The 26,975-nt window shown below is 55.2% G+C and overlaps 1 protein-coding gene across 4 annotated transcripts in view; it reads right to left on the reverse strand.

The window, feature by feature from the left end:
• ACSF3 (acyl-CoA synthetase family member 3) overlaps positions 1-24,277 on the reverse strand; it is a 51,546-nt gene extending 27,269 nt beyond the window's left edge. For 2 of the 4 annotated variants that reach the window (XM_048316615.1, XM_048316619.1), the window contains exons 1-6: positions 23,962-24,118; positions 20,877-21,598; positions 19,315-19,470; positions 10,211-10,365; positions 9,638-9,783; positions 3,798-3,910 (exon numbers count right to left, since the gene is read on the reverse strand). In XM_048316615.1, the coding sequence (XP_048172572.1) occupies positions 3,798-3,910; positions 9,638-9,783; positions 10,211-10,365; positions 19,315-19,470; positions 20,877-21,598; positions 23,962-24,085 (1,416 nt within the window). In that variant the 5' untranslated portion in view covers positions 24,086-24,118. The other 2 variants (XM_048316616.1, XM_048316618.1) reach the window with 2 other exon arrangements.
• Between the last annotated feature and the right edge of the window lie 2,698 nt (positions 24,278-26,975).

Here is a 26,975-nt window from a genome sequence, read left to right on the forward strand (position 1 = left end):
ATCCAGCGAACTTTCAGCTAAGTGGATTATTGATCTTCAGGGTGTGCCAGGAACCAGCTTTGCAAATTACAGCAGTCCCCTGCTGCAAGCTCAGGCAGTTACCGGATGGCAGAGCAGGAACGCTCCCCAGCTCCCTGCTCCTGCCACCCACACGCTTCCTCCTCCTCCTCCTCCGCCGCAGCTCCTGTTTGGATCTCACGTGTCCAAAGGGCGCCGGCACGAAAGGAAAGGGAGCGATGCCCCAGCCTAACGGGAGAGACGGGGTTAGTGGGGAAGGAACAGCTCGGAGAACGCCTGCTGTGCCGGGAGCAGGAGGCAGAACTCAGCCCAACGCGAGTGGGGAAGGCGCTGACCTTGCGAGGCTACGCAGACAATTCCCTTGGCAAAGGCAGCGCTCTCTGCTCGATGTCAGGAGGGCTCGGCAGGCACAGCCGAGGTGTGAACACCTCGCAGATTGCCCTGACAGTGCCTCAGCCCCGGCACAGAGATCACCTGCTCACAGGAGCCCGGGCAGGAGAGATGGCTCAGAGCCCAGCTCCTGCCGGGGTGCTCAGCATCCCCCTGGATCAGCCCCATGGTGCCTGAATCATGGAATCACAGAATATCCTGGGCTGGAAGAGACTCACAGGATCATCGAGTCCAGCTCCTGGCCCTGCACAGACACCCCAACAACCCCACCCTGGGCATCCCTGGCAGCGCTGTCCAAACGCTCCTGGAGCTCTGGCAGCCTCGGGGCCGTGCCCATTCCCTGGGGAGCCTGGGCAGTGCCCAGCACCCTCTGGGGGAAGAACCTTTTCCCGATCTCCAACCTAAACCTCCCCTTGTCCAACTCTGGCCGTTCCCTGGGTCCTGTCACAGGTCACCAGAGGGAAGAGATCGATACCGGCCCTTCTGCTGCCCCTCACGAGGACGTTGAAGACCCCTGAGGTCGCCCCTCAGTCTCCTCCAGCCCTCAGCCACTGTAAGGTTCAGAGCCCTCCTGCAAGAGAGACAAGGAAGGAGGAGGCAAGGAAAAGGCCATGTGGCACAGGCAGGTGACACCAAGCAGCTCTTCCCATCCCTGGGACAGCCCCTCTGCCGTGGAAGAGCTGATTTAAACAAAGCCGGGCCTTTCTCGGACCGCTGGAGCGTGATGAGCGCTCGGACTGTCAGATCCGCCTTGTTTTAAATAAATTCCACTGACGCTGTCTCTCCTGACATGAATTATTAACCAAGCATGATGCACACAGCGCCAGCAGCAGCGTCTGGGGCAGGCACTGAGCAGGTGAGGCTCTGCCTGGGACCGCAGGTGTGAGGCACTGGAATTCCAGCATCCCTGGGAGCAGAGGTGTTGTCGCCACGGCTGCCACCTGCCTGCCCGCGTGGTCACACCAGGGAAAGTCACACTCCATGCCCAGGGCATATAAAACCCAAACTCCTGGCACCTCCTGGCATCCATCTGTGCCAACACACGCTGGGAGCAGGGACTGTTTTTCCCACCTTGTGACAGTCCCAGGGACAGAGGCAGCTGGCTCTGCTCTGCTCCTGGAAACGCTGTGGATGTCCTGGAGGTACCCAGCCAGCCACTCTCTCCTAGAGGGGCCCAAACAGATGGGACCATTGCTCTCCCTCCAGCCTGAAGGAACTGCCAGTTAGGCTGGGCAGAGAGGAATGGTGGGTGAGATGGGGACAGCTTTTCAGAGAGGGACCAACCCATGAGCCAATGCCCAGAGGCAAATTACCACCTCCCCACACCCTCCCCGGCTGATGACTTGAGAATTCACCAGAACATCCAAAAGGTCCCCGAGGGAGAGCCTGACGGAAAGCAACCATCAGCAAGGGGCAGGGAGCCAACGGCAGCACTGGTGGGAGCTCCTGGAAGATTTGTGAGCCATGGGTATGGACCTCAGCCACCCACACTGGGGGCTGCAGGGTGCCTGTGAGAAATCACCAGGATAAAGGGCAATTCCTCTCCCCCAAAATAAACCCAAGCAGCCTGAAGCCAGAGGAAAGAGAAGAGTTATGTGAACTCCAGCTCTGTGAAGCCCTGAGGAGGTGCTGGGCTCCCAGCACCAGACACAGATCATCTGGGCTCCCCTTCTCTGGTCACTCAGTGCAATGAGAAGGAAGGCGAAGGAGTACTGAGCAGAAAAAATAACATTCCATATTTTTTCCTCTCATAATTCAGTAGAACAACATCCACATTTCATCCTGGAAGGAGCTGCACTTTGGGGATTCTCGTGTCTGAGACCTAATTTGTAAAGTGCCCAGGGATCCCTGAGGGGAAAAAAGCATTATAGGATCATTATTAAAAGGGACATGTTATATTTCATGTCTCGGTTCCACACAAGTGGGAAAAAAAGGCCAAGAACAAACTCTGGGATCAGAGGACAAACCTGTGAAACATAACACTCATCCAGGAAGTGACAAGAACAGGACACGGGGAGTCTCCTGCTTTGCCCACTGCTCGGCCATACCACAGCAGTGACACAGAGTAAGGAGCAGCAAAGAGGGTTTTCTTAATAAAAGCCACAATCGTGGTCCCTCTCAGCTGTCCCCTGGGCTGTTTTAAAGGTCTGGGGTGGATCCAGCTCTTACAGCTTCAGAACATAGAACACATCCCGAGCACAACCCACCCATGGGGCTGCCCATGGTCCCACTGGCTCCTCCACCTGCCACCAGATAATTTAGACAAAAAAAAAGGGGTTTTTGAGCCTCTCAGCAGTGCTCACACCAGCAATGTCTCCGGCACAGCCCAGGAAGCTCCTTCCAAGCCCTCAGTAGTAGGTGGCTGGATGAGAAGCCATTTCCCAGGGCAGTGAGTGAAGGAACCTATTTCAGGTTGAATCTCACAGCTGCCCATGTCCCACCCATGCGCTGTCACTGCCGGGGTCACTTCTCTCACACACAGCATTTATCTGCTCAGCCAAGCCCTGACATCACCGGGCATGCATCTGCCAGAGCAGCACAACACCCACAGTGAGGGTGTGGAGGGGAGGTGGCAGGAAGGCAGACCCTGCTCAGCCACTTCTGTGGGAAGAGACAGCCTGGACCTTGGGCTGGGGCTGCTGCTGCATCAGGGAACACTCAGCACCCCAGTACAGGGGGAGGTTATGCTTCCCCATCCCACATACCTGCGACCTCTGGCACACCAGAACTGCAGGTGCAGGCATCATGTGGAGCTTAGAATGGAGCTGGACTTCCATGGAAACCTGATGGGTTCCCCCCAGTGCTGTTTTCAAAATGAGTGCAACCCTCAAGGCCAGGCCTGCTCTTTCAATCACAGAATCATGGAAAGGTTGGGTTGGGAGGGACCTTAAAGCTCACCTTGTTCCATGGGCAGGGATCTTCCACTAGACCTGGTCTTCAGAATGAAATAGAGTAGGTTTAGATTGGATATTGGGAAGGAATTCTTCCCTGTGAAGGTGGAGAGGCCCTGGCACAGGGTGCCCAGAGAAGCTGTGGCTGCCCCTGGATCCCTGGAAGTGTCCAAGGCAAGGTTGGATGGGGCTTGGAGCAACCTGGGACAGTGGAAGGTGTCCCTGCCCACGGCAGGAGGTGGCACTGGATGAGCCTTAAGGTCCCTTCCAGCACAAACCATTCCATGATTGTATGGACAGCACTTGTACAGTCCTTGAAGTACCACGGCTATAGGAACCCACAAAAACAGTACAAGAGACTCAGTGATACAGAGCTCCTGGGAATTAGAGCAGCACAAGCCTCAGTCCTCAGGGTTTCAGAGGGCTGGGAAGGAGAGAACTTTCCCTGAACGAAGACCTTTCCAAAGGGAAGCAGCAGAGAAGACAGCTGAGCAGTACCTGTGTGCTGTTTTCATCCCCCTGAGCGTGGATGGTGTAGGACCAAGCGCCGTCCCTCAGGGTCTCGCCGGCAATGCGCACCTCCACGCCGGGGAGCGGGGTGCCCACAGAACCTGCGGAGGAGAACAGCATGGAAACGGTGCCCAGACTCTGGGAAACCACAAAATCAAGGATGCAAAGGAGCAGCTGCTTGTCTGTCAGTGGCATCTGTGGGCTGTGCTGGCACTGAAGAACCTCCTAGCGGGGGGTGTCCTTCAGGAAGGCATCGATCCCACCGTGTGTCTGCATGGAAGTGTCAGGGAGGTGCTGCCGTTGGCTGAGCAGGCAGTGCTGGGAATGCCTCTGAACACAAACGTGTCTCAGCCCCGAACAGTCTCTCTTGGCCACTCTTTGAAGACATCTGTACAGCTTCAGAGCTCAGGAATGAAGCTGTTTCTTTTTTTTTTTTAAAAAAAAAAAGAAAGGCACCACAAAACCTACACAAAGCTGTGAAAAGCAAGAGCACAGCGATTGCTCGTCTGCAGCCTGCACCTGACAGGGGAGGCAAAGGCTTAGCAGCTGAGAATTGCCAGGGATTATCTCAGTTTTAGGAAACATCAATACACTGGAGACAAAACATCACAGGAGAAAAGCAGGGATCAAAACCACCCTGTTCTTCCACAGGTTTCAATTTCAAAGCCAAGGAGCTGACACTGTCACAACTACCACAACTGAGCTGCAAGCTGGGTCTGTGACCCAGAGCTCCCCGACCTGCAGCGTTCCCACCCCCTGGTTTAGTGCCTGTTCTTCCTGGGGAGCACCTGAAAACTCAGCAGAGAGGGCAGCTGTGGTCCTGTGACCTGTGGGATGGGCAGCTGCTGCCTCAGCAGGCCTCGCTCGGCATCTTGATGGCACAAGATGGCTCCTGTGGCAGAATGGGGCCTGTGACCTTCATCCCCTGGGAGCAGGGAGAGGGACAGCAGCTCACAGCAACCTGTGGCTCAGCAGGTCTGGACAGGACTGAGTTTCAATTGCAGAAGGACTTTTCACAAGGGCCTGGAGTGACAGGACAAGGGGAATGGCTTCCCACTGCCAGAGGGCAGGGAGAGATGGGATATCAGGGAGAAATCCTTCCCTGGGAGGGTGGGGAGGCCCTGGCACAGGGTGCCCAGAGCAGCTGTGGCTGCCCCTGGATCCCTGGCAGTGCCCAAGGCCGGACTGGATGGGGCTTGGAGCACCCTGGGATAGTAGAAGCTGTCCCTGCCCAGGGCAGGGGGGATGGAACAAGATGAGCTTTAAGATCCCTTCCAAACCAAACCATTCTGTGATTCTCTAAGTCGGTAACTGTGCTCTTTATCTTAAAGGATGATCAATTCTTTTCCCCTGGAGTGCCTCCAGTTGATGCTTTCCAGGTCTGCCAGGATCACCTTGACACTGGGAATTCTCTAGAGCAGGGAGTGCAGGACCTGGAGCTCAGCCCTGTCTTCCTCTTGTCACTTGTATTTCAGGCATTTGGGTTCAAGGGGCATTTTCCCTGTCCTGCTCTCATCCTCCCGTTGAAGCCCTGGAGATCTGCTATCCGTGACATCATGATTTTGTCTGCTACATTGGTCAGTTGCCATGGAAATGGATATGTCGTCGTAGCCCAGATTTATGGCATCCCTGCAGGATCAGCCAAGAGCAGATGGGCTATGAGGGAGTGAGATTTTATTGCAGCGAAACTACCCGAACAATTAGCGAATCTGGCTGGAAATAAACACAAAGCGACGTGGCAGCTCCGTGATCCGTGCCTGCTCCGCTCCAAACTGCCTCTGGCATTCCGGTCAGCCAGCACAGCCAGGTCCTCCCCTCACCACCAGCACCCCTGGGCTGCTCCCACCTCCAGGCCACACACTGCCAGGACTCAGAGACAGAGGGTTGCAGCAGGGGAAGGAAGGAGCCACAAGCCAGAAGTGCCCTGAGCTACCGTGTCGAGGTATTTATGGAACCAGAGAATCACAGAAGTTGGATCCCACAAGGATCATCAAGTCCAGCTCCTGGCTCTGCACAGGCCAACCCTAAAAATCACACCATATGTGTTACAAACAATCTTGCACCTGCCATGGGAGGCTCCAAGAGGCCTCAAAGCAAATAACAAGTCATGGAAAACACCCTCAGTGTCGCACGGAAGGTTGCTGGAGCCACCTTCTAAACCTCTGTGGGAACGGTTTCTCCAGGGTGAGAAACACCGTGTGTGAACAGACTCCAATCTGCCCACAAGACGTGGCACGTTTGTGGGCAGGCACCACAAAGTCAGTCCTGGAAAGCTCAGGGAGGGAGCAGAAACCAATGCAAGGAACTGCCAAGGGCTCTCACAGACTTGGAATTTTTCAAATCAAGATCAGCCTGATGCCTTCCCAGAAGATGCTTCTTCCCTGGATGCAAGCTGCAGACCTCAACATGGAAATGGGCAGTGACTCATGGGCAGCAGGACTCCAGGATTAGTGCCCACTGCTGCTCCCAGCCCTTGGGAATGAGACACCAAAGATCAGCACAGTGCTGGCACATCTGAAGGCACAGAGGAGGTGACGTGTTCCCCACAGTGTTTCAGATCACAGCTACTAACACAGCCCCACCAATGCCTCTCCTACTGGGCTAAAATAAAACCAGCATGTAAAACAAGTCCCTGGTGGAGAGCTGCTTCCTTACGTTTCTGTCTGGAGAAGCTTTTCTGGTATTTAGGGAAAACGGCAAACTTTGAAATCAACATCTGTAAAGGCTGAAAAAGCTCCTACCATTGATTAGAGCTCCACAAACCTGACAGGATTCATAGAATTTGTGCAAAAACAATGACTAGAGCTTCCCAGGCCCACCCACCGTGTCAAAATACACCCTGTGCCAACTCCAACAGGTCAGCAGAAATCTGGGCCCATCCCCAAAGGAACGGCCCCAGAGGTCCTGCCATAGCTGGGGTGATCAGAAGGGGGTCAGCACTCTGCACTGGCTTCCTTTTGTCCCCAGACATAATCCTGAGGGGAAACTGGGGAGAAATCCCTGCTCCTTCCCCTCTCCATCCCTCCAATTTGCAGGCTCCTGGATGTTAAGCGACGCTGGCGCCTCGCCCGCGGTGTCGCAGGGCTGCAGGCAGGAGGGGGTGGCACTGTTCTTCTTTCACCCGTTCTCCTCTGTTTAAAAAAGTTGTCAGCTCTTCCCAGATCAATTTAATTGGCCCCGTGCTCTGTGTCCTTCGGTATGTGGGTAGCTCGGTGCTGTTCTGTGCTGTGGTGTCCCGGGAGGATCGGAACAGGGCAACGATAAGGCACTCAAGGATCTCACTGTCAACAATACACGGAGTCCCCGCTGTAGCAGCTATTAGCTGCCTCTGATCTAAACCTCCAATTAAAGTGGTGATTAGGCCCAGTGAGGCATTCTCCGGCCATGAATTATTCATCTCCCTTCACAGTAACAGCACCAGGGGGGATTAGAATGAGAGCTGGTGAAAACAGAGGCATTTTAAGCAGGGTTTTAACCATATACAAGCAAACATTTATCTTTCAAATCTTTCATCTTTGCTGCTTCTGGAAATTAAAGCTCCCACACCCCCATCCCCGTCCCTTCAGACCTGTGCTGTGGGTGGAGAGTGGGGACACATTGCTGGTGACACTGGTGGGGACACAGGCAGGGTGGGCAGGGTCCAAGGACTCAACCCTTCCCCTGCCACACCAAGTGTCTGAAGAGGGCAAGGGAAGCCCCAGGATCTCTCCTCAGAGGCTCATGAATCATAGAATGGTTTGGAAAGGACTTTAAAGCTCATCCCATTCCACCCCTCTGCCCTGGGCAGGGACAGCTTCCACCAGCCCAGGTTGCTCCAAGCCCCATCCAACCTGGCCTTGGGCACTGCCAGGGATCCAGGGGCAGCCACAGCTTCTCTGGGCACCCTGTGCCAGGGCCTCACCATCCTCACAAACAATAATTTCTTACTAATATCTAATCTAAACCTAAATTTAAGTGGGAAGCCATTCCCCCTTGTCCTGCCACTCCAGACCCTTGTCCAAAGTCCCTCCTCATCTTCCTTGTAGGCTCTTTCACGAACTGGAAGGCCACCATTAGGTCACCCCAAAGCTTCTCTTCTCCAGGCTGAACAATCCCAATTCTGCCAGCAGAGCTGCTCCATCCCTCTGATCACCCTGGTGCCTCCTCTGGGCTCACTCCAACAGGTCAAAGCACTAGAGAAGGACGTGTGCTGCTCCCACTCCAGGAGGAATCCTCTGGCAGATGTCCTCTGGTCCCAGCCCACCATCAGCTGACTCTGGGATGCTCTGTGGTACCTGGTGACCTCCTACCCAGCCTCTAAGAGGGCACTAGATCAAAAGCTTTTTCACAGCTCCAGTAAATTATGCCTCAGCTTCACCCATCTGCTTCCCAGCTGACGCTTCCTGAAATAAATTAATCAAGCCTATTCAATTATAGCCTCCTTTCTGTACGGTCTCTTGCTGATCCCCACCTTTGTGAGACACTTCTCTCCCCTCTTGGGGCTGCAGGAGCTCCTGGATGGGGCTGGAGTGACAGTCCCCAGCCCCTCTGCTTTGGCTGCACAAGAGGATTTGTCCCCAGGTCCCCTGCAGACCCCGGGATCCACAGGGATGCTGCCTCAGGAGCACGGCCACCAGCTCTGGGGCAGGAGCTGCCCTTCTGGGTGCCAACTTCTGCATTGCCATGTTGCCTTCAGTCTTATTTCTTTTCTCTTTTAGTCCTCTGAGATATGTCTGGAGTCTCCACTCATTTTCCCTCATGAAAATCAATAAAAAGCAAATATAAGCAGGCCACAGGGGCAGTGAAATGCTCCCTGCCCTGTCAGCCTGGGGTGTGGGGCTCACACACAGCTCGAGCTCCTGCAGATGGGAGTCTTGTCTTTCCTGCCTGCTTCCCTCTCCTGCCTGCAGGGATGGGGCTGCTGGAGGAAGATAAAACTGGCTGAGGTGGGGTGAGGGAATGACAGTTACCCTGCAAAAGTAAAACAGAGTTTGGATTTCAAGCTGTTCTCAGGCTGAGGAGTCAACGAGGGGGAGTTTTGGCTTCTCCTCTCCCTGCGGGACCCCTGCGGGACCCAGCTTCTGCACCCCATGGGATTGGGGTGCTGTGGGAAGCTGTGACACCCAGGACACCCCCTGGGGTAACACCAGTTCCCCAGGAGGCTGCATATGGTGCCACGCCTGCACAGACAGCCTGTGGGGAGGCAGGTGGCACAGGGTGGGCACACAGATGGTCACGCTCCAACCACAGGGAGAGTGGGGGCATTTTATATTTGCAATGTCTCAGATCAATTTATTTCTAGGTTCCAGAAAGTACAGCCATGGAGAGGAATCACAAAGTGTAGCTCAGAGAAGGGGGGGAAGACAAGGAGAGAACAGGCCCAGAGTGTACAGAGAGGTGTGACAATTTTGAATTCCTGAAGAGGCAAGAAACAGGCACTAAAATAAGAGTGAGCAGACGTCCTATTTTAAGTGTTCAGCACTGATGGGTTGGGCAACCATTGCTGTGGGGAGAATCCTGTGTGACACCACCCAGAAACACAACTCCAGGCAGCAGGAGCTGAAGAAACACTCCTTCAGTTCACCGAGATTTTGGAAGTAATGAAGCATCAGTCTGGAGTGTGCCAGCCTGGTCAGGCCAGTGGGCACCACTGCCAGCTCTGCCCACACAACTTTGATCCCTAGGAAACCCAGCAGCCACTTCCCACACACCCATGTCCTGGCTTCCCAGTGCCAATTCCCAGCATCCTTGTTCCTACTGTGGCCTCTCCTCACTCATGTGCAGAGCAAACCCCAGACCACTTCCCAGCAAACGCCTCCAAACAGGGGGCACCCTCTGGAGACTCCTACCTGGGACACGGATTCCATGCAAAGGGTTAGAAAGCGCCATGCCAATCTCAGTCATCCCATACCTCTCCAGCAAGGTGTGCCCCGTGATGCTCTTCCACTTCTCCAGGACAGGCACAGGCAGGGCTGCTGAGCCTGACACCATTAACCTGCACAGGGAAAGCCCAGGCAATAAGGGAGTATCCAAGATCACCATTGCTGCAGGGAACCTGCAGCCTGACACGGGGGCACAAAAAGCTCTACGTAAAACCTGAAGCCCCAGGAGGTTTTTAACCAGTACCAAAGATGTCCCTCACACTCTCTGCTTGACATGGGGTTTAAGTTAAGCAGGACAGCCTCTTAGAAGAGATGCTGGAGTACAAGGCTGGGCTGCAGGACAGAGTCCTCAGCCGTGTGTTACACAGGGTGACACACATAACGAGCCCCTGCTGGCTTTCCCATGCAAGAGTGGCTCATAATTAAATAATGTCACCCTTGTTCCTGTCAAAGAGACACCAAAGCACAACAACCAGCACTGAAAGAGGTGATGCTGAGAGGAAAACCTGGAGCATCCAGTGAGCCACACAGCTCACCCACCTGATGTTCTCCTGGCAAAAGGCACGCACAAAATCCTGCACTTGGGGCTGGGTGAAATGCTTGTCGTAATATTCCATCAGCTTGGCATAGATGGTGGGCACTGCCATGAACACACTGACACGGGGAGCTTCGGAACTCAGGAGCTTCTCCCACACCTAGGAAGGAAGGGAACACACATGGATGAAAACACTCCTTTGCTATCTAAGATTTCATGGCAGTACAGCTGGAAGCTCTTGTGTGCCCCTCATCCCTGTCCAGAACAAGTTCCCAACTTTCAACACGCCCCTATTTCCCAAAGCACAGTGTTCAGATCTCATCCCACCAGTGGATCCCCCACCTACCAGCACACTCATGAGATGATGGAAATGGCATTTTTTAGTCCTGTCATGTGGGAATAATGTTCTTCAGCTAACCTGTGGGAACTATGAATGGGGACAAATTCCAGCAGCCAGCTCTGCTGGGACGCGGACAAAGACACCTCTGGGATGAGCAGCCAACCACGGGTCAGAGCCACAGATGTCACAACTGAGCCCATTCCTCCCACACCTCACCACCCTCCCCCCCAGGTAAGCTCTTCCCAAGACAGGAGCGATCCAAAGCCATCAATAAATCAGAGGCCCCGCTGACGGCGCCTCTGTCCCCGCGCTCCGGTCCCTGCCCCGCCGGTGACAAATGTATTCCCTAACAGCTCCTGACACCGAGCGCTGCCTCGGCGCTCCCCGCGCACGCTCAGCCGCACACGAGCGAGGCAAGGCAGGGATTGATTGAAGGTGAGCCAGGGATTCTCCTTCATGCTGTCACTCTGCCCCTTCCCTCCGTTCTGCTCGCTCGGGCTCCGTTTCATCCCTTTCTCCTTGGCTGCGCCGGCGCCGCCTCCCCCCGCATCTCGCACTCCACTGCTCCAGAACAATCGGCTCCTAAAAACCCCTCCCAGCACCGGGTGGTTGATGTTAAAGAGCAGGACACGTCCACAAAGGCACCGTCCCACCCAACAGGAGGGAGCTGATGCTGTCCCCAGCCCAGGGATGGCCCTCGGTGAGGAGAGGTGAATGCACAAGGTAGAAACCCACCGGACACCTTGGGAGGTGGGACATGAGCGTTGCAAGATCCCCTGGGAAAGGGAAAGTAGAACTGGAATGTGACTTCCTGCACTGATGGGTGTTTTGCCCAGAGAAGGAACATTTCACTCCCTGCAGAAACTCACCTACCAGCAAGATCCCTACCAGCCAGATTAGGTAAAATTGCACTTAGAGGGGTCTAACCTCCCCCATGCTCCTCCCAGCCCCTTTTTTCCCCAATATCTTTCCCACTCTAGGCAGCAGGGTGGAGAAGGATCTCCCCAAAGCCAGGGCTGAATGGATCTGCTCTCCTCAGCCTGGTGCTCCCGAGAGCCACGGCTGTGGGCAGGGAAGGACGCGTGATGGCAAGCAGGGATCAGGACAGTGCCGAGGGGATTGAAGGGAAACAGCCGCTCAGGGGTTGTTCAGTCCTTGCTGTGGGAGTTTGTTTTGCCTTCCCAAGCCCCGAGCAGCTGTGGGAGCATAGGCAGACTTCCAGTCTGGCCATGCAGCAGAGTTTTTGTCACATGATTTTGGATTTGAAAAAACCCCAAAACCCATCTACACAGAGCAAGTCTCTCTTGCACCCCAGAGTCCCCTGTCCTCACATGCCAGCTCAACTCCTGCCAGAGATAAAATCCTCCCTCCTGCACTCCAGCCACGGGAGCAGCTTTTTCCACGTCAGTCCGGCTCGCCCAGCAACAGCCCCGTCCTGAGGATAAGCAGCTGCCTTTGGAGTTGTGCCACCAGCTGCCGGGGCGAGCTGCTGACAGCCAAACCTCTCCACCTGCTCTGCTCCTGCTCAGTCAAATCTGGATCCTTCCCATGTGTTTTAGCAGGGCTAAGCCGTGGTACAAAGCTGGCAGCTCCGAACGCTCCGCAGAGCCCGAGCTGGCCAGAGGACTTGGCATTGCCCAGCCTGCTGAAACAGCTATTGCTGGCTTCTAACTATAACTCCATGCTCAGAGAGAAGGATTTGTGGGAAATCCTCGTTACCTGGGACTAATCAATCAACCCAGTGTAAGGGGCCAGCTTTGTCCTTCCAGCAGCTGGCGTGTTCCGAGAGCACTGGGCTTGGAGCAGCACAATCCATCTCCCCCTGTGCTATCCCGTGTCCCCATCACCACGTTAACTCCCAGTGCACAGGGTACTGGCAGCCCAAAACTCCCTTTTGGTTTGCTCACCTGATACCTCAGGCCTCCAAGCACTTTTAAAAAGCCCTGGATTCGGGAAGCAAACGTGGCACTGCGTGCCAGGGCAGCAGGGCTCTGCAAAGAAGGGAAGCAGCAGCCTTCCGATGCAATGTGCTCAGGAGATGCATCAAGATTCCTTTCAAGATAACCAAGGGCTAGAAACAAAAAGTTTCTCACTGCAAGAAAGCAAGAGTGGGAACAGCTTCCCACCAGCAATAACGGCAGTGAATGCTTCAGGTCAGGGCTGCCTGTGCCAGCAGAGAAGTGGGAGACCTAATGTTCCCAAGAGCCTTCCCGTCAGCATGACATTCCTGATTTTCCTCCCCTCCCACTGCTCAGAAGCATATAATGAGCTGGCCAGTGGGATTTTGCCATCATTAAAGGAAAAAAAAAGGAGAAAATGACACCAGTGGGTACAAAACAAGCGCAACAAGGCACAGCTGGGAGATTTTTCCCACGTATTTTTGCCAGCTCGCAGATGGTGAATGAGGATGGAGGAACATCCAAGCTGCTCCAAAGGGCGGTCAGTCCATACAGCAACCTTCCCAACCAGCCTCCAGACCTGCTAAGATCACCTGGAGGAAGAGATGTGAGCACAGAGGAGGAAAGGGAATGACTTTTCCCTTTACAGAGGGAGATGTGCAATGCCATGAACCAGCCAGAACCACCAAATTCAATACCTGGGCATCTTCTCATGCAGAAGGAGAAGAGAAGGTGGCAAACCCCATGTAAGATTCTGGCTGATACAAGATTCCCAAAACCAGTCAGAAGAACTGCAAGCTGTAAAGGAAGCAAATATCAGCATGGATTTTTCCATCAGCCCACAAACAGATCACAGGCAGCCCGTGGTGCTGCCTCTATTGACAGACACAACAGCTCCTCTCTTCTGTAAAATTATTGTGCCATTTTCAGTTGTAATTGAATCTTTTTAAACCTTTTCAAAAATAACAATCCCTCTAATGCAAGGGTAACTCAGCCCTTTACTTCCCTTTCACTCGGGGAGATGGGTCTGTGTTTAGCATCGACCGCTGCCACGTGGGAAGCACCGTCGAGGAAAAGGGATGCCGGTGATTTTCGGAATGTCTGTGGCAGCAACAGGGCTGTGGCCAAACCAGCTGCTTGTTTGGTGAGACCCTGTGCCAAACAAGGGTGGGAAGCTCCTGTAACTCAACAGCAGCAGTGAAGGGACTGCAGGACCATGCACACACATCCAACACCAAATTATCCCAGAAAAGCAGATGGGCACGTAAGATGGGAGAGCACCAAGGGGAGCTCTGCTCTCTCCCAAGGACTGAGCCTCCAACACTTCAGGAGCAATATCCAGAGAGAGAGAAACATTCTTCTCTTCAAAGAGAAATCAGGCCCTCGGTGGCTTCGTCTCATGTTTGTTATAACCCCGAACTGTTTGTGCTCTGTGTGACTCTGGTTTTAATCATTTATTCATCAGCACAGTTTGATGGCCCCTCTGCATTCCAGGCTGAAGCTTTTAAACCCTTCCTACGCTGGAGGCATACTGAAAGGAGCAAGTGCTTTCCCTGGGACCTGGAAATATAAGTAAATATGACAGGCTCTGGTTCCATTTTTTGTATTTCCCCACACACATCAAAAGCCATTACTTGGGAACAGATGCTGAGGACAGACGGCAGATCTGGGGAGATGGGAAAGAAAACCTCTAACTTTTTAAAGCCAGGTCTGTGAGAAGTGATCAAACATAATCCATTCACCAGTGACCTGCTCCTCCCTCCACCGACTCCTCTTTGAGTCTGAAATAAAATTACTCCTCTGAAGCCTCCCATTAACAGATGAAAAGACTTTCAGCCTCTCTCCAGCTGAAACTGGATGGGGGCCACGATCCCCAGCGTGCCTGGATGTTGGAGCTCAGGCTCCTCTGCTTGGATTTCTTTTCTTTTAAAAATAAACCAAAAGAGCTGCCCAGAGTGATGTGTGCAGAAGTGACAGATCCAGGGGAGAGCTCGGTGCAGTGCACGCTTTTCCTTCCTGGAGGCAACAGCGACTGCCGAGCCCTGCATCTCCCTGTGCAGCCCAGCCAAGGTAGAAAGCCCCAGCACCCAGCCCAGCCTGGCTCACACAGAGAACACCAGTGACAAGGACAAAGTTTGCTCCCAGATACAGCACAGGCTTTCCTGGCCTCCAGGAATTCAGGGCTGTGAGCACATGACGCAGCAGCGACCCTGGAGCAACACCTCCCACTCATCCTGTGCCAGGTCTGCAGCTCCCTCCCACCACGGGGAAAAGGTGCCACAGGGGACAGAACGTCAGGGGAAGCTTGTCCCAAATCACACACCATCTTTGGGCATGCAGCATTCCTACTTCCCTAGAAAGAAGGGTCCAAACAAGACGATTTTGATGGCTCTGAGTGCGACATTGTAAAACAGGGCATGGTTTTTAGAGGGCTTCATCCTCGGAGCACCTTAAGTCAGACAAGCAGCAAGGCTGGCACTGAAACAGCAGCTCTTGGAACTGCAGGGCAGGAAATCTGCATCTTGGCATATTTATCGTGGAAGGGGTTGCAGGGCACAGCCAGGGCTGTCAGTGCACAGGCAGCACATCACAGCTCAAACCTGCCCAGCAGAGCCGAGCGGGCAGCACGCGCCACAACTGGGTCACCCGGAGTGGAGATTGCCACAAGAGGAATCTCTCCCATCACTCATCAGAGCAAGTTTCTTCCTTCAGGTTTCTGAATACTCTTATTTCCAACTCTGCACAAAAGCCTGGGAGACCTCCCAGGATCTGATCTCGTGTTTATCAACACAGAGAGCTGACAGGGAACCTTTTGCCATTAGAGCATCTTCCCCTCAAGGCAAAATCAGGGGTGTCCAAGGCAAAGACAAGCTCTTCCTGTTGTTCAAGCTCAAAATGAGTCCTCTTTGGCCAAAAACCACAGCAGAAGATCCTGCAAAGCAGACACTGACCTCACAGCTTGCACCAAAACGCTCCTGTCCAAAGGGTGCCTGGTCAGGAACAGGGACATCAGTGTGTGACTGTCACAGCAAGCACAGGGGACACTCAGCTTCCCCAGGTTTGTCTCTCCAGACTCACTGACATTCCCACAGAGCAATGGTCACACCACAGGCTGTGCCTGAACTGATGCAGGGAGGGACATGGAGGGAGGGACCCACTGGGAATGGATGCTCCAGAGGGTGCTCGGTGCAAGCCCCGATGCTCAGAGCCTTGGCCAGGAGGAAAAGGCTCACCCTGCACTCCGTCCTTAACAGAGACATTCATCTCTTCTCCTCTGGCCACCAAAGTGCACAAAACCAGCACAAACACAGCACCTTTAAAATTCCTACTCCTGGACAAGAAATTCCTACTCCAGCATCTGGGACAGGTCAGCAGCAGGTGAGAAATGCAATCAGGAACAGAGCAGCTGAAGAGTAAACTCAGCTTGGGAGCAGGTTATGGAGGGAGGATCGTGCAGGGGTGCTGAGGCTGCAGCTTGCTCTGGCTCCAGAGGAGGCTTCTGCCCTCCCAGTTCTCACTCCTGAAAACCAATAAAGCAATAAAACAGTAACACCACAGCCAGCCGTGCCCCACACAGCTGCTGGCAGAACACTCCTCAGGCTCACTGCTGTTCTCCTGCCTGCTCTGCACCCACCCCTGCTGAAAAGTCTCCCTCCACAGGCACCCCTGCCATTCCCAGTCCCAGAAGCACGGACAGGAGCACTGGATGCTGCTCCCACGGGCTCCAGGCAGCAGGAGGGCTCCCTGTGAAGACACTGCACCCCAAGGAGCACAAGCACCAGAGGACTCAGTACATCATGTACGAGTCGGCTAATTCTGGAAACTAAGGGTCCATTTATAAACCCTTTATTAATAAATGATTAATAGATGCAGCCATATTTTTTAATAACTTGCAATAAAAAAATGCTACGAAAAGCTTAAGCAAGACAGTCTTAACAGATGGTGCTATAAAGTGAATTATAACATGTACAGTAGCTAGTGCAGAGTAATGGATGTCCTCATTTAATAAAAAGAATCTGATTTTATGCAGCAACTTTCACGCTTGAGGCACCTCAGCACACTTTAATGAGTCCTCGTGGCCCCAGCAGTAGCCACAGACATCACATGCTGTTTTAGTGAGGGGAAGGATGTTGGTCAGGACACCAGGGCTACTCCACAGCCCTGATTTTTAACCTTTCCTTGGACAGCTCCCAAAAACAGACGTAAAGGTCTGAAAGCTGCCACCTTCTAGCCCTGCACCACAGGGAACGACAAGCGAGCCGTGGTCTGGGGCTGGGAATGTCTTCTCAGGGAAAAAAAAGAGCATTATTCCCACCACCAAAACCAGACTGCCATCTGTATCCACGACTATAAGGCACGCCGCAAATTATGTAATTTAATAAACACTGTAATAATAAAGTATTTATTTTGTATAATGAAGTGTTAGTGATTAGAAACCAAACACACATCGGGCGTGCTGCTGCGGTTTCTCTTGAACCTTTGCCAGTATCACTCAAGGCTAAATATGTCTGCAGCAGGTTGAGAGTAAGTTCCTCGCCTTGTTTTGATCAGCCTGTCAAGTGTTTTAGCTGCCAGTCGAGTTTCTTTATATCACACTATAATTGGCTGCTTTCTCAAGGTGCAGCCAAGGAAAAAAGCACACGGCAAAACTCGGCCTCCTTTGGCAAAATCCTCCACTGCTGCTTTGCTGAAAGCTGATTTCAGTAGCAAAGGGCACTTTGTAAACAGCTGGTGAAAATAGAGTGGAACTGAAAGCCAGCTTGCAATAAACTCCAGGAGAAAGCCTTATTTACCCTCCCGTGCTCGCCTTGCAATGTCCATCAAACCACTTGCAGCTCCCAGGGGAGATCCTCGGAAAAATAAAGGGAATAAAAGAAACCCGAGAAGCAAATGCCGTCCTTCCTTCGGAGCCCCCTGCACCTGAGAGCCCCGCCCAAGGCGTGGTGCCCTCACCAGCCGCCCTCCCTGCCCAGGTTCAGCTCCAGGGCCAAGCGGCCACCCCGGCGCTGTCCCTTCGTGTCCCATCTGGGGAAAGCTTTGATCAGAGCAGGCAGGACGGGGGTCCCGCTCCCCCGATCCCGACCCCATCCCTCAACGTCAGCTCATTGATTTGCAGATGTCGAGAGAGAGCAGAGGAAAACAGGAGGGTACGAGGGAGCATCAATCACCGGTGGCACAGGATGTGGAGCACCGCGCCCTCCAGAGGCTTTGCTCCAGCCTCTCAGCGCCGGCCCCGCCTCTCACCGGCACCTCCGGCGCTGCTCCGGCACAGCCCTGCTGCACCCCAAGCCTTTGGGGTCACCCGAAAGTCGGGGAAGATAATTTGGCAGCGACCATTGAGGTGAAAGAGCAGCCGGGGACCTTCCTGCCTTCTACCACAGCATCCACTCACTCTCGTGAAGTGCAGAGCTGCCCCTCTGGGGTTCTGGGGCTGTCCCCCCAAAAAGGATCAGTGCTCAGGTGTCAGAGGCATCCTGAGAGAAAAAAGGAAGTGTGCATTTTCTGTGGCTGCTGCTCTGAGAAGCAGAAACGAGCCAGGAAGAATCACCCGGCCCTGCAGTCGCTCCAGTCGGAGCTGGGCCCGCTCTCACCTGGCAGCAGCACTGCCAGAAGCTTCCAGGTGTATCCCACACCTGTGCACTTTGTCCTTTCTATGGGACAAGCCTTCCCAGCATGAGGATAAACACAGACAGGGAGAGCAGCCTGGGGAGTTACCCAGCACAGGCTTTCCTGCAGTGACAACACACTTCTGTTTCCTCTCTGCTCAGAGTGGCAGCAGCACCTGAAAACCCAGCTGTCCCTTAACAGTGACCCTGCAGACACCACCCAGGACACTGGGAGACGTGGATGGATGGTGCTGCATCCCAGGGGCTGGGAAATGCAGAACCTCTTCCACCTTTACTGCTGCTTGTCCCTTTCCTTCCCCTCTTTCCATCGTGTGCCACTGCTGCAGGGAACAAAGGAGACGCAGAACACTGGCACTGGGGCTTCCTGGCTCAGACAGAAAAGGCCACTGTAAATGCATCATTCCAGTAAGGATCCCCTCCTGCCACCTTTCCTAAAAGCTGCAAGGAGGTCTGGATCTGCAAACTCTCTCTCACATCACAGAGCCCAACCCGACAGCTCTCTTAACTCTTGTTTTTCCACAGAGGAAGAGCCATCTTTCCATGCAAGTGAGGAAAACCAGGATTTCCCTTACCTGGGCAGCAAAAACCTCAGAAGGCTGCGTTCTGTTGTGTAATGCAATACAGAACACTACGGATGTAGGACTGGAAGGGGAAAATTTGGAAGGGGCTGCCCAGGGAGGTGGTGGAGGCCCTGTCCCTGGAGATGTCCAAGGAATGACGGGACATGGCACTCAGTGCTCTGGGCTGGGTGACAACGTGGGGATTGGTCACAGGGTGGGTTGGTGAGCTTGGAGGTCTTTTCCAACCTCAGAAATTCTGGGATTCTGGGAAATGCAAGCCACTAAAAAAAAAATCAACCAGCAGCACACCACTAACACACAAGAGAGAATCCAGTACTTCCACCTTTCCTGGCACTAAAAAAAAAAATCACAACCCTAATTCTTGATGGAAATGCTCTCAGTGGGTACAAAGAGAGGTCCACCCACCCCCAGCCAGACCCCTCAGCCCAGGGCTGGGAGGGGCAGCGCAGCATTCCCATTCCAACATCACACTTCCACAAGCTGCACCCTCTGGAACAGCACATTTACCCTGGGCCGAGCATCCAACCAACGCCACCCTTTGCTGTGAACCACGCACGGGCAGCGGCTGAGGGGGCTGGAATTCTTTAGGAACGTATTCCCAGAGGTGCTCTAACTGCAGTGCCCGGGTCCTGCCGCTGGATTCCAGCATCCCCCCGGGCTCACCGTCTGCGCGCTGAATTCCGGGAACATGACGCACGTGGCTCCCACCCAGAGCGGGCACAGCAGCTTATTGATCACCCCGTGGACGTGGTGCAGAGGCAGCACGTGCAGGATCACATCCTCCTTCTTCCACTCCCATTTTTCAACCAGCCCCGTGGTCTGCAGAAGAAAACAAACAGCGTGGCCTTAGGGCAGGAGGAAAGATTCTCCCGAGGTATTCCCAAAGTGTTCAGGCCCCAAATTCCCCGGCAGGAATCCCCGGCCTGCCTGGGCACAATATCTTTCCTTCAGGATCAGCATGAGAAAAATTCCCACCACAACAGCAGGACACAAGAGGAACCCCTTCAGCATCCTGTCAGGATGTGTCTTTAAACCAGCAAAGCCCTTCTTGTTACTGAGAAATATCAACAATGATTTTAAGTAGGACATACACGAATATTAATCTGCTGCTGCACGTACAGATTTGGCAGAAATAGTAATCAAAAAGCTGATTTTCCCAGAATTCTGTTGCCATGGTTTGGACACTGATGACATCAGGCTTTTAGCACCTGTAAGGGATAATCAGCAGGAGCAGGAAATTGCTGATAAACAGAAAGTAGGTTTCATGTTAGTAAAAAATATGCGAGTAGCAAGCTTCCAAAACACTCTGCTCTGAAGGGATAATTATCTGAAGGGATAATTATCAGGTTTCTGGGTCAACAATGCCCTTCAGAGCCCAGCACTGGCAATTGCAAAGCTTATTTCCAGCCACCTAAAAATAAGAAAAGCATCTGAACAGTGGAATTTGGTCGTGTCTCTCACAGCCCTCCTCCACAGGGCAGGGAGCAGCTTTTAGACTTCCTGCTGGACAGCACAAAGGATGGGGACTGCTCAGGCCACCCCCCAAATAATCAGCATATTTGTAAGGGAACAGATTCTTTGCCCAATATAGCCAAGGCATGGCTCTATCCATCAAGGCCTTCATTCCTCTCGGGACACTGCGGTATCCGAGCACCCTGAGCACCGTCAGCTCTCGGAGGCATCCCTGCCTTCCCTGCCCTCTCTCCCTAATGGCAGGAGTCTGGCAGTTGCAGGCACTGATAACCAAGTGGTGAGCTAGTCAGCAGGCTTATTCAAACTTTTAATTCCTTTTGGCTCTGAGAGCTAATGGATTTTTTGCCTTGGGGATACAGAGCTGAATAATGCACAGGCTTCACACAGCACTGGGCAGGGCTAAGATATTTTCCAATTAGGAGCAAAGATTCTCCCCTAGTCACAGGGTAGAAAAGCAACCTGCAAAGAAATCAGGTTTTTTACTGCAGGTTTCATCCCTTCTGCTTTCCAGGAAAGCAGGGAGGAGAATCCACCTGCCTTGGGATGCAGCTGCAGCATGAACAGGCCACGGTTTAGAGCCTCACGTGCTGCTGTGCGTTCACCTTCCCAGTGTGGAGGATTCCAGAGCTGCAGCCCCGCAGCTCTCTGCAGGAATTTGGGAATGTGAAGGTGTGTTTGTAACCCCAAATCCCCCCCAGATTCCAAGGCTTTGTACCTTGGCACGAGCTCGGCAGAGGGGCAGCAGCACTCACCACAGCCTGCACGTTCTCATGGGTGCTGAGGACACCCTTGGGCCTCCCCGTTGTCCCGCTGGTGTAGATGATCATGGCTCCTCTGTCCTTCCAGGAGGAACAGCTCGACAAGGGCTCCTCCTCCATGGCTGCAGGGCTCGTGGATCCATCACCACCAGACCTGGGAAGTGGCAGCACTGGGACTCCCAGTTTCTTGGCACTGGGGGTTATTTTCCCCACAAACTCTTCGGCAGCGATGAGCAGAGCGCTCTGGGAATCCTGGATCACGTATTCCAGCTCCGGCACAGGGTGTTTCCTGTACAGGGGCACCGCTATGCCCCCGCTCATCCACGAAGCCCACTGGGCCACCACGTATGAGGCATCATTGGGGCACAGAAACGAGATCCTCTCTTCCCTCAGGTCCCTGCTGGGGCACTTCAGGACCCTGCAGATCTCCTGGGATAAGCGGAGGCTCCGGCTGAGCAGGTCCCTGTACGTGTGCTCCCCGTTCTGGTCAACGATGGCCACTTTGTCACCAAAAGCCAGAGCCCTGGTGAACACAGGGGTGATGCCACTGCTGTAGGTGGCCCAGGCTGTGTGCAGAGCCCTGTGGGGACAGCCAGCCCTCTTCCCATCCCATCTGCAGCGGGACAGGTCCCGGAGGAGGCAGCAGAGGGGCCGGCACACCTGGGGGAAGAGCAGGGGGAGCAGCATCCTGCCAGCACGGCTGGGCTGAAGTGATTCTGCAGAAAGCAATTATGGGAGCTGATAAGTACGGGCAGGGATTACCCAGGGGGTTATTCCCACCCAGGGAGAGTGGCAGCCTTCATTTGAATAATATCTGCTGTATAATTTATGTCCCTGCCTCAGAGTGCCACATCCTGGGCAGTCTGAGCATCCCTGGGTCCTGCCACGATGGAACAGGAGGAAGAGACCCTTCCCTGCACAGCCTCCAATCCCTACAGTCCAGCTAATTTAAATGATGAGCCAGTTTTCATAGAATCCCAGAATGGTTTAGATTGGAAGGGACCTCAAAGCCCAGTTCCATTCCCTGCCATGGGCAGGGACACCTTCCACTATCCCAGGCTGCTGGCAGGCAGGGGGTGGAACGAGATGAGCTTTAAGGTCCTTTCCAACCCAAACCATTCCATGATTCTGTGAAGAATCCTAAATCCCTCTGCACAGCCTGGAGCATCCTCTCCAGACAGCACCGGGGAGCAGAGAGGAGAGAACAGGGCGGTGGCAGGAGAGAGAGGGATCTGCTGCCCAGAATCCAATCAGCACTCAAACATCCCCAGAGGGGTTCCATGACAAGAGGAAACAGCCAAAGGATGACAAGTTCTCACTCTCCAACAGCGCCCGTGACACCTCCTTGACGAAGGCAATAGCAACCTGATTTTTACCCTTTTCTTGCTAAATGCCTATTAGAGGAGCAGCTCAGCTCAAAGAGCCTCCCAGCCCAGCTTCCCACTGCAGGGAAGAGCTGGAACCAAGGGGATCCAGCCCAGCAGCTCCCCAGGGAAGAGCTGACCAGGGCTGCCCCCAGCTCAGGCTGCACAAGTGTTTATTTTCGTGAGCCCTGCGGTCTCTCCCCTCCACCTTCGGAGCATTTCCCCACCCAGACACTGGCCCTGCTCAGATTTTCTTTTGCAAATCAACCTCAATTTCTGCTTCTGCAAAACAAGCTTGTGATTTAGGGTGGAAACATCTGGGGGAGCACAGTGGCTTCAAGCCCAGAGCGGGGTGACCGTGGGAACTACTGACATTTGCCACCAGCATGGAAAAAAACAAAGCAGGTCACAGCAGAGCTCGTGCGACGCCTTTGCATTGCTCTGGAGAGACTAAAGTGTAAAAACCCGACCTAATTCACAGCCTAAACTGAACCCGTGGCCATGGCAAGGTGTGAATGCCCTGAGCAGTAGGAGGGACATGAACTGGAAGCTGTGTTTTCCCAGGATGAGCGTGGCTGACGCTCTCAGTGCTCCCACTGTTCCTCCAGCTCCTTCCAAAAACCCCATTCCCACCAGCCTGTATTTAATTAACGAATTAACGAACAGCAGCCCCTTCAGCCAGGCCTGGGAATGATGGATTTCAGAGAGCTGGGGTGATGGTGCGTGCACACACTTGGGACAGGGGGAAGCAAATCCAGCAGGGGCTGTTTCCCATCCCCTCCCAGTGCTCAGGGATAACTGCTGCCACCAGCTCTGGCACAGCACACCCGGAAACAAAGTTTGTCCCTAGAGCTCATGGGAAGATGGTGGCAGTGCAGAGTTGTGGCTCTGCTGCCTCGGAAGGGAAGGTTCAAACCCCCCTGGGAAGGGAAAATCCAAGCCCTCATCCTCCTGCGACTGAGGAATTCAAAGCAGCTGGAGGGCTCTCCCCAGCTCCCAGCACAACAAAACCAGTGCGAACTGGGAGCTGACCCACTGCACACCCCTGTCCCCTTTGTGCCATCGCCCTCTGCACTTTCTGAGGACAAAGGCCACAAAATGCATCTCCTGGAGTAAAATGATCCTTGGAGTTACTCTGAGCTATTCCAAACTGGGTTATGGGAATAATCATCGCTCCAGCTGTGAGCAGTGCACGGCTGACCTGCAGGATCCCACCCCTTCCTCATCCACAGGCATGTGAATACAGAGGGATTCCCGGCTGTTCCTACAACAGAGATGTAAAAATTACTTTGTTTTTAGAAAATAATTTTAAAATACTGTATTCTTAGAAAATCATAAAGTAACTAAGAGAAAGAGACTTGGAAAAGGTTTCAAATAATGGCCGAGATGCTGACTGTCCTTCCCTTCTCACAAAACAAAAACTGGGGAAAGGTTTGGATTGGAAAGGACCTTAAGGCCCATCCAGTCCCACCTTCCACTATCCCAGGCTGCTCCAAGCCCCAGTGTCCAGCCTGGCCTTGGACACTTCCAGGGATCCGGGGGCAGCCACAGCTTCTCTGGGCACCCTGTGCCAGGGCCTGCCCACCCTCACAGGGCTTTATTCTATTCTCATTCCAGAGCTGATTCCCACCCTCCAGCTCTCTGCCCGCAGCCTACTCACGGCACATCCCAGAGCAGGAATAGGAAAAAACCTCGCCCCGCCATTCCCGAGGTACCGCGGGCACGGACGCGGCCCCGCCGCCAGCGGGTCCCGCAGGGAAGGAGAGCCGGGTCCGAGTGCACCGGGCCGAGGGCAGCAGGTCCCGGCTCGCCCTGGCTTTGGGGCCATCCCGGGGCCATCCCGGCACCGCCGCGTCCCGCAGCCCCGCGGGGCCTCACCTGCCGCCGGGGGACCGGTCCGGTCGCGAACAGCTCCGGCGGGAACGTGGCGCCGCGACCCGAACGTTCCGCACACGAATGTTCTGCCGCCGCCACCCCGCACCTGGTTTGTGGGGATTTGGCCCCAAACCGCCCACGGGGGCGGGGCCGGGACGCCGCGGGGCCTACTGTCCCTGCAGCCCCCTGGAGTGTCACCTCGGATGTCACGGCGGGCACGGGTGTCGCCGTGGAGCTGCACATCTACCCCGCGGGCCCTGGGGCCATGAGCCCCGCGTGCAGGATTTTGGGACCTGGGCAGGGTTCAGGGGTGGCCAGGACTCGTGGAACCTTCACGGTGTGGACAGCACACAGACACCTTGGGGACACACAGACACCTTGGGGACACACAGACACCATGGGGACACACAAAGTCCATGGGGACACACAGACATCCCGGGGATGCCCAGAGGTGCCCGTGGTGGCACATGGCACGTCCCTCCCAGGCCTGGCTCCCGCGCTGGAGCCGTGTTTTTCCGGCCGTGCGCGGCGGGCCGTGAAGCGGCACGGCCGGGGTGACCCCCACCCACTCCCCAGGTGTGTTTCCACCGGGGCCGCGGCCCACGGGGTGCAGCGGGGTGGGAGCGGAAACGGGGCTGGGATCCCAGCGCCGGTGGGGAGAGCACCCAACGCTCTGCACAGCCCCGCTCCCGGAGCACCATGGCACAGCTCCCTCCTCATGGCACAGCTCCCTCCTCATGGCACAGCTCTGTCCTCATGGCACAGCTCCGTCCTCATGGCACAGCTCCGTCCTCATGGCACAGCTCCTTCCTCATGGCACGGCTCCCCATGGCACAGCTCCCCATGGCACAACTCTTGCACAGTCACACAGCTCGCCAGCGGATGCATTGCACGGCTCCCTCCCCATTTCACCGTGGTTCCCTCTCCGTCACATGCCTCCCTCCTCGTTTCATGGTTCCCCATCACAACCTCTGTCGCCATTTCATGCCTGCCCATTTCCCTCCTCCCCGCTGCATGACTGCCATCCCACGTCTCTCTCCCCATGGCACAGCTCCCTTCCCACTCCATCCCCATTTCTCATGTCACCTCAGCATTCCTCAGCTGTGGCAAAGCTCCCTCCCTGTAGCACGGCCCTGTCCCCATTTCCTCCCCCCTGCACGCTTCCCCATCACACCCCTCCTTCCCCAGTCCCTCCCCATCGCATGGCTGCGTCCCCACGGCACAGCTCTCACCCCCCTCCCCATTTTACCCCCCAATCTCTCCCCCCACCACCCACCTGCCCCGTGCAGAGCTGCTGCAGGAGGCTCCCAGCAGCGCCGGGTCGGCCCCGGTGCCAGCGGCGTTGCTGCAGAGGGCTCAGGGCAGCCCTGCAGGTGTGCCCAGCACCCACCCCGGCCCTGCCACCACCACTGGCATGCTCCACATGTCTGTCACCAGCCTCCCCCGGGCCCCTGCAGGGATTAACCCCCTCCCCAGGGTGCCAGCAGGGTGCCAACACCTCCGTGGCGGTCCAGGAACTTCCGGGCACAGGGTGCACGTGGTGGGGACAGAGCTGGGACATCCAAGGATGTGCCAGGAGTGGCTCCATGGGGGTGACAGGGCCGTGCTCCCCCCGTGGTGGCAGGCGGCGGGGCCAGCTGGCCACGTGCTCAGCAGATGTCACCCCGAGCCACCCTCTGCCGCTCTGGCCCCCAGCACCTGGTGCCCACCGGCCATCTGGAGCCAGCCACATCCCCGGAGATGATGCTCAGCCCTGGCCACTGCCGCCTATCCGGGGGTTCCAGAGCTGGGAGGGAGGGAGGGAGGGAGCTGCTCCCCGACTGCATCGAGGAGGGGTCAGTCCAGATGTGCCAGCACAGCTGGGAGCGAAGCTGAGACCCGGGTGTAACACAGCCCTGGCCGCCTAAGGACCCCTGGCCTAAGGCCTCAGCTGCTGCCATGGTCCCCAGGGCACTGGACTGTCCCCAAGCTGCCACCACGCATTCTCACGTCCCTCCCAGCCGGGTGTGAGCCCCACAGCCCGCGCTGGCGGGAGGGTTTTCCGCCTGCTCTGCCCGCCTTGCTCAGCTCGGTGATTAATTGTGGATCCAGCAGAAAGCTTTTATTGCGCTGGAGTTTACTTGTGGCACATCCGTATTTATTAAAGGAAAAAAGGAGAGTAATTGCTGGGGTGGTGTAAACACCACAAACACCGCCGGGCTGTGGGAAAGCTCAGGCTGACGGCGAGTTCATCCCAGCGCTCTGTGGTGGGATGGGATGGGATGGGATGGGATGGGATGGGAGCACTGGCAGCTTCCACTGTGGTGCTGCTTGGAGTGAAGATGCAGCACAGCAAGGTGGGAGCCTGTCCATCCCCGCTGGGACACCCCAAAACCATGGGAAGTGTGTCCCTGTCCCCATCCTGCCCCAGCCCACGGAGGGACAGAGCCGGAGCAGAGTCGGGGTCCCCGCTGGCTGCCCAGGAGGGTGCTGTAAACAAGGGGCAGTGAAATGTTTGATCTCCATCCATCTGCTGGCCCCTAATCCCCCACTCAAGGCCCTCATGCCTCACCACTTCCCAGCCTCCCTAAGCTGCTCCCTGCCAGGCAGCGGAAGGTCAGTGCCAGGGCTTCTGGCCCTGTCCCCCGGCACACCCACGGGGCATCGGCACCACCGCCAGGCTGCCAGGGCTGCCAGGGCCCTGTGGTGGCAGAAACCAGATGGAGTGTCCCCATTTCAGGCTTTAACCCTGTGCTGCTGCTCCCGTGGCGGGATGGCACGAGGCAGGGGCAAGGTCTCCCTCCTTGCCTCGTTTTCCTCCGTGTTTCAGAGGTCCCCCCCTTGCCTGCATCCCTCCCACGATGAGCATCCGCTG

Source organism: Corvus hawaiiensis, chromosome 12, assembly GCF_020740725.1.
Source record: "Corvus hawaiiensis isolate bCorHaw1 chromosome 12, bCorHaw1.pri.cur, whole genome shotgun sequence".
NCBI classification, from domain to species: domain Eukaryota; kingdom Metazoa; phylum Chordata; class Aves; order Passeriformes; family Corvidae; genus Corvus; species Corvus hawaiiensis.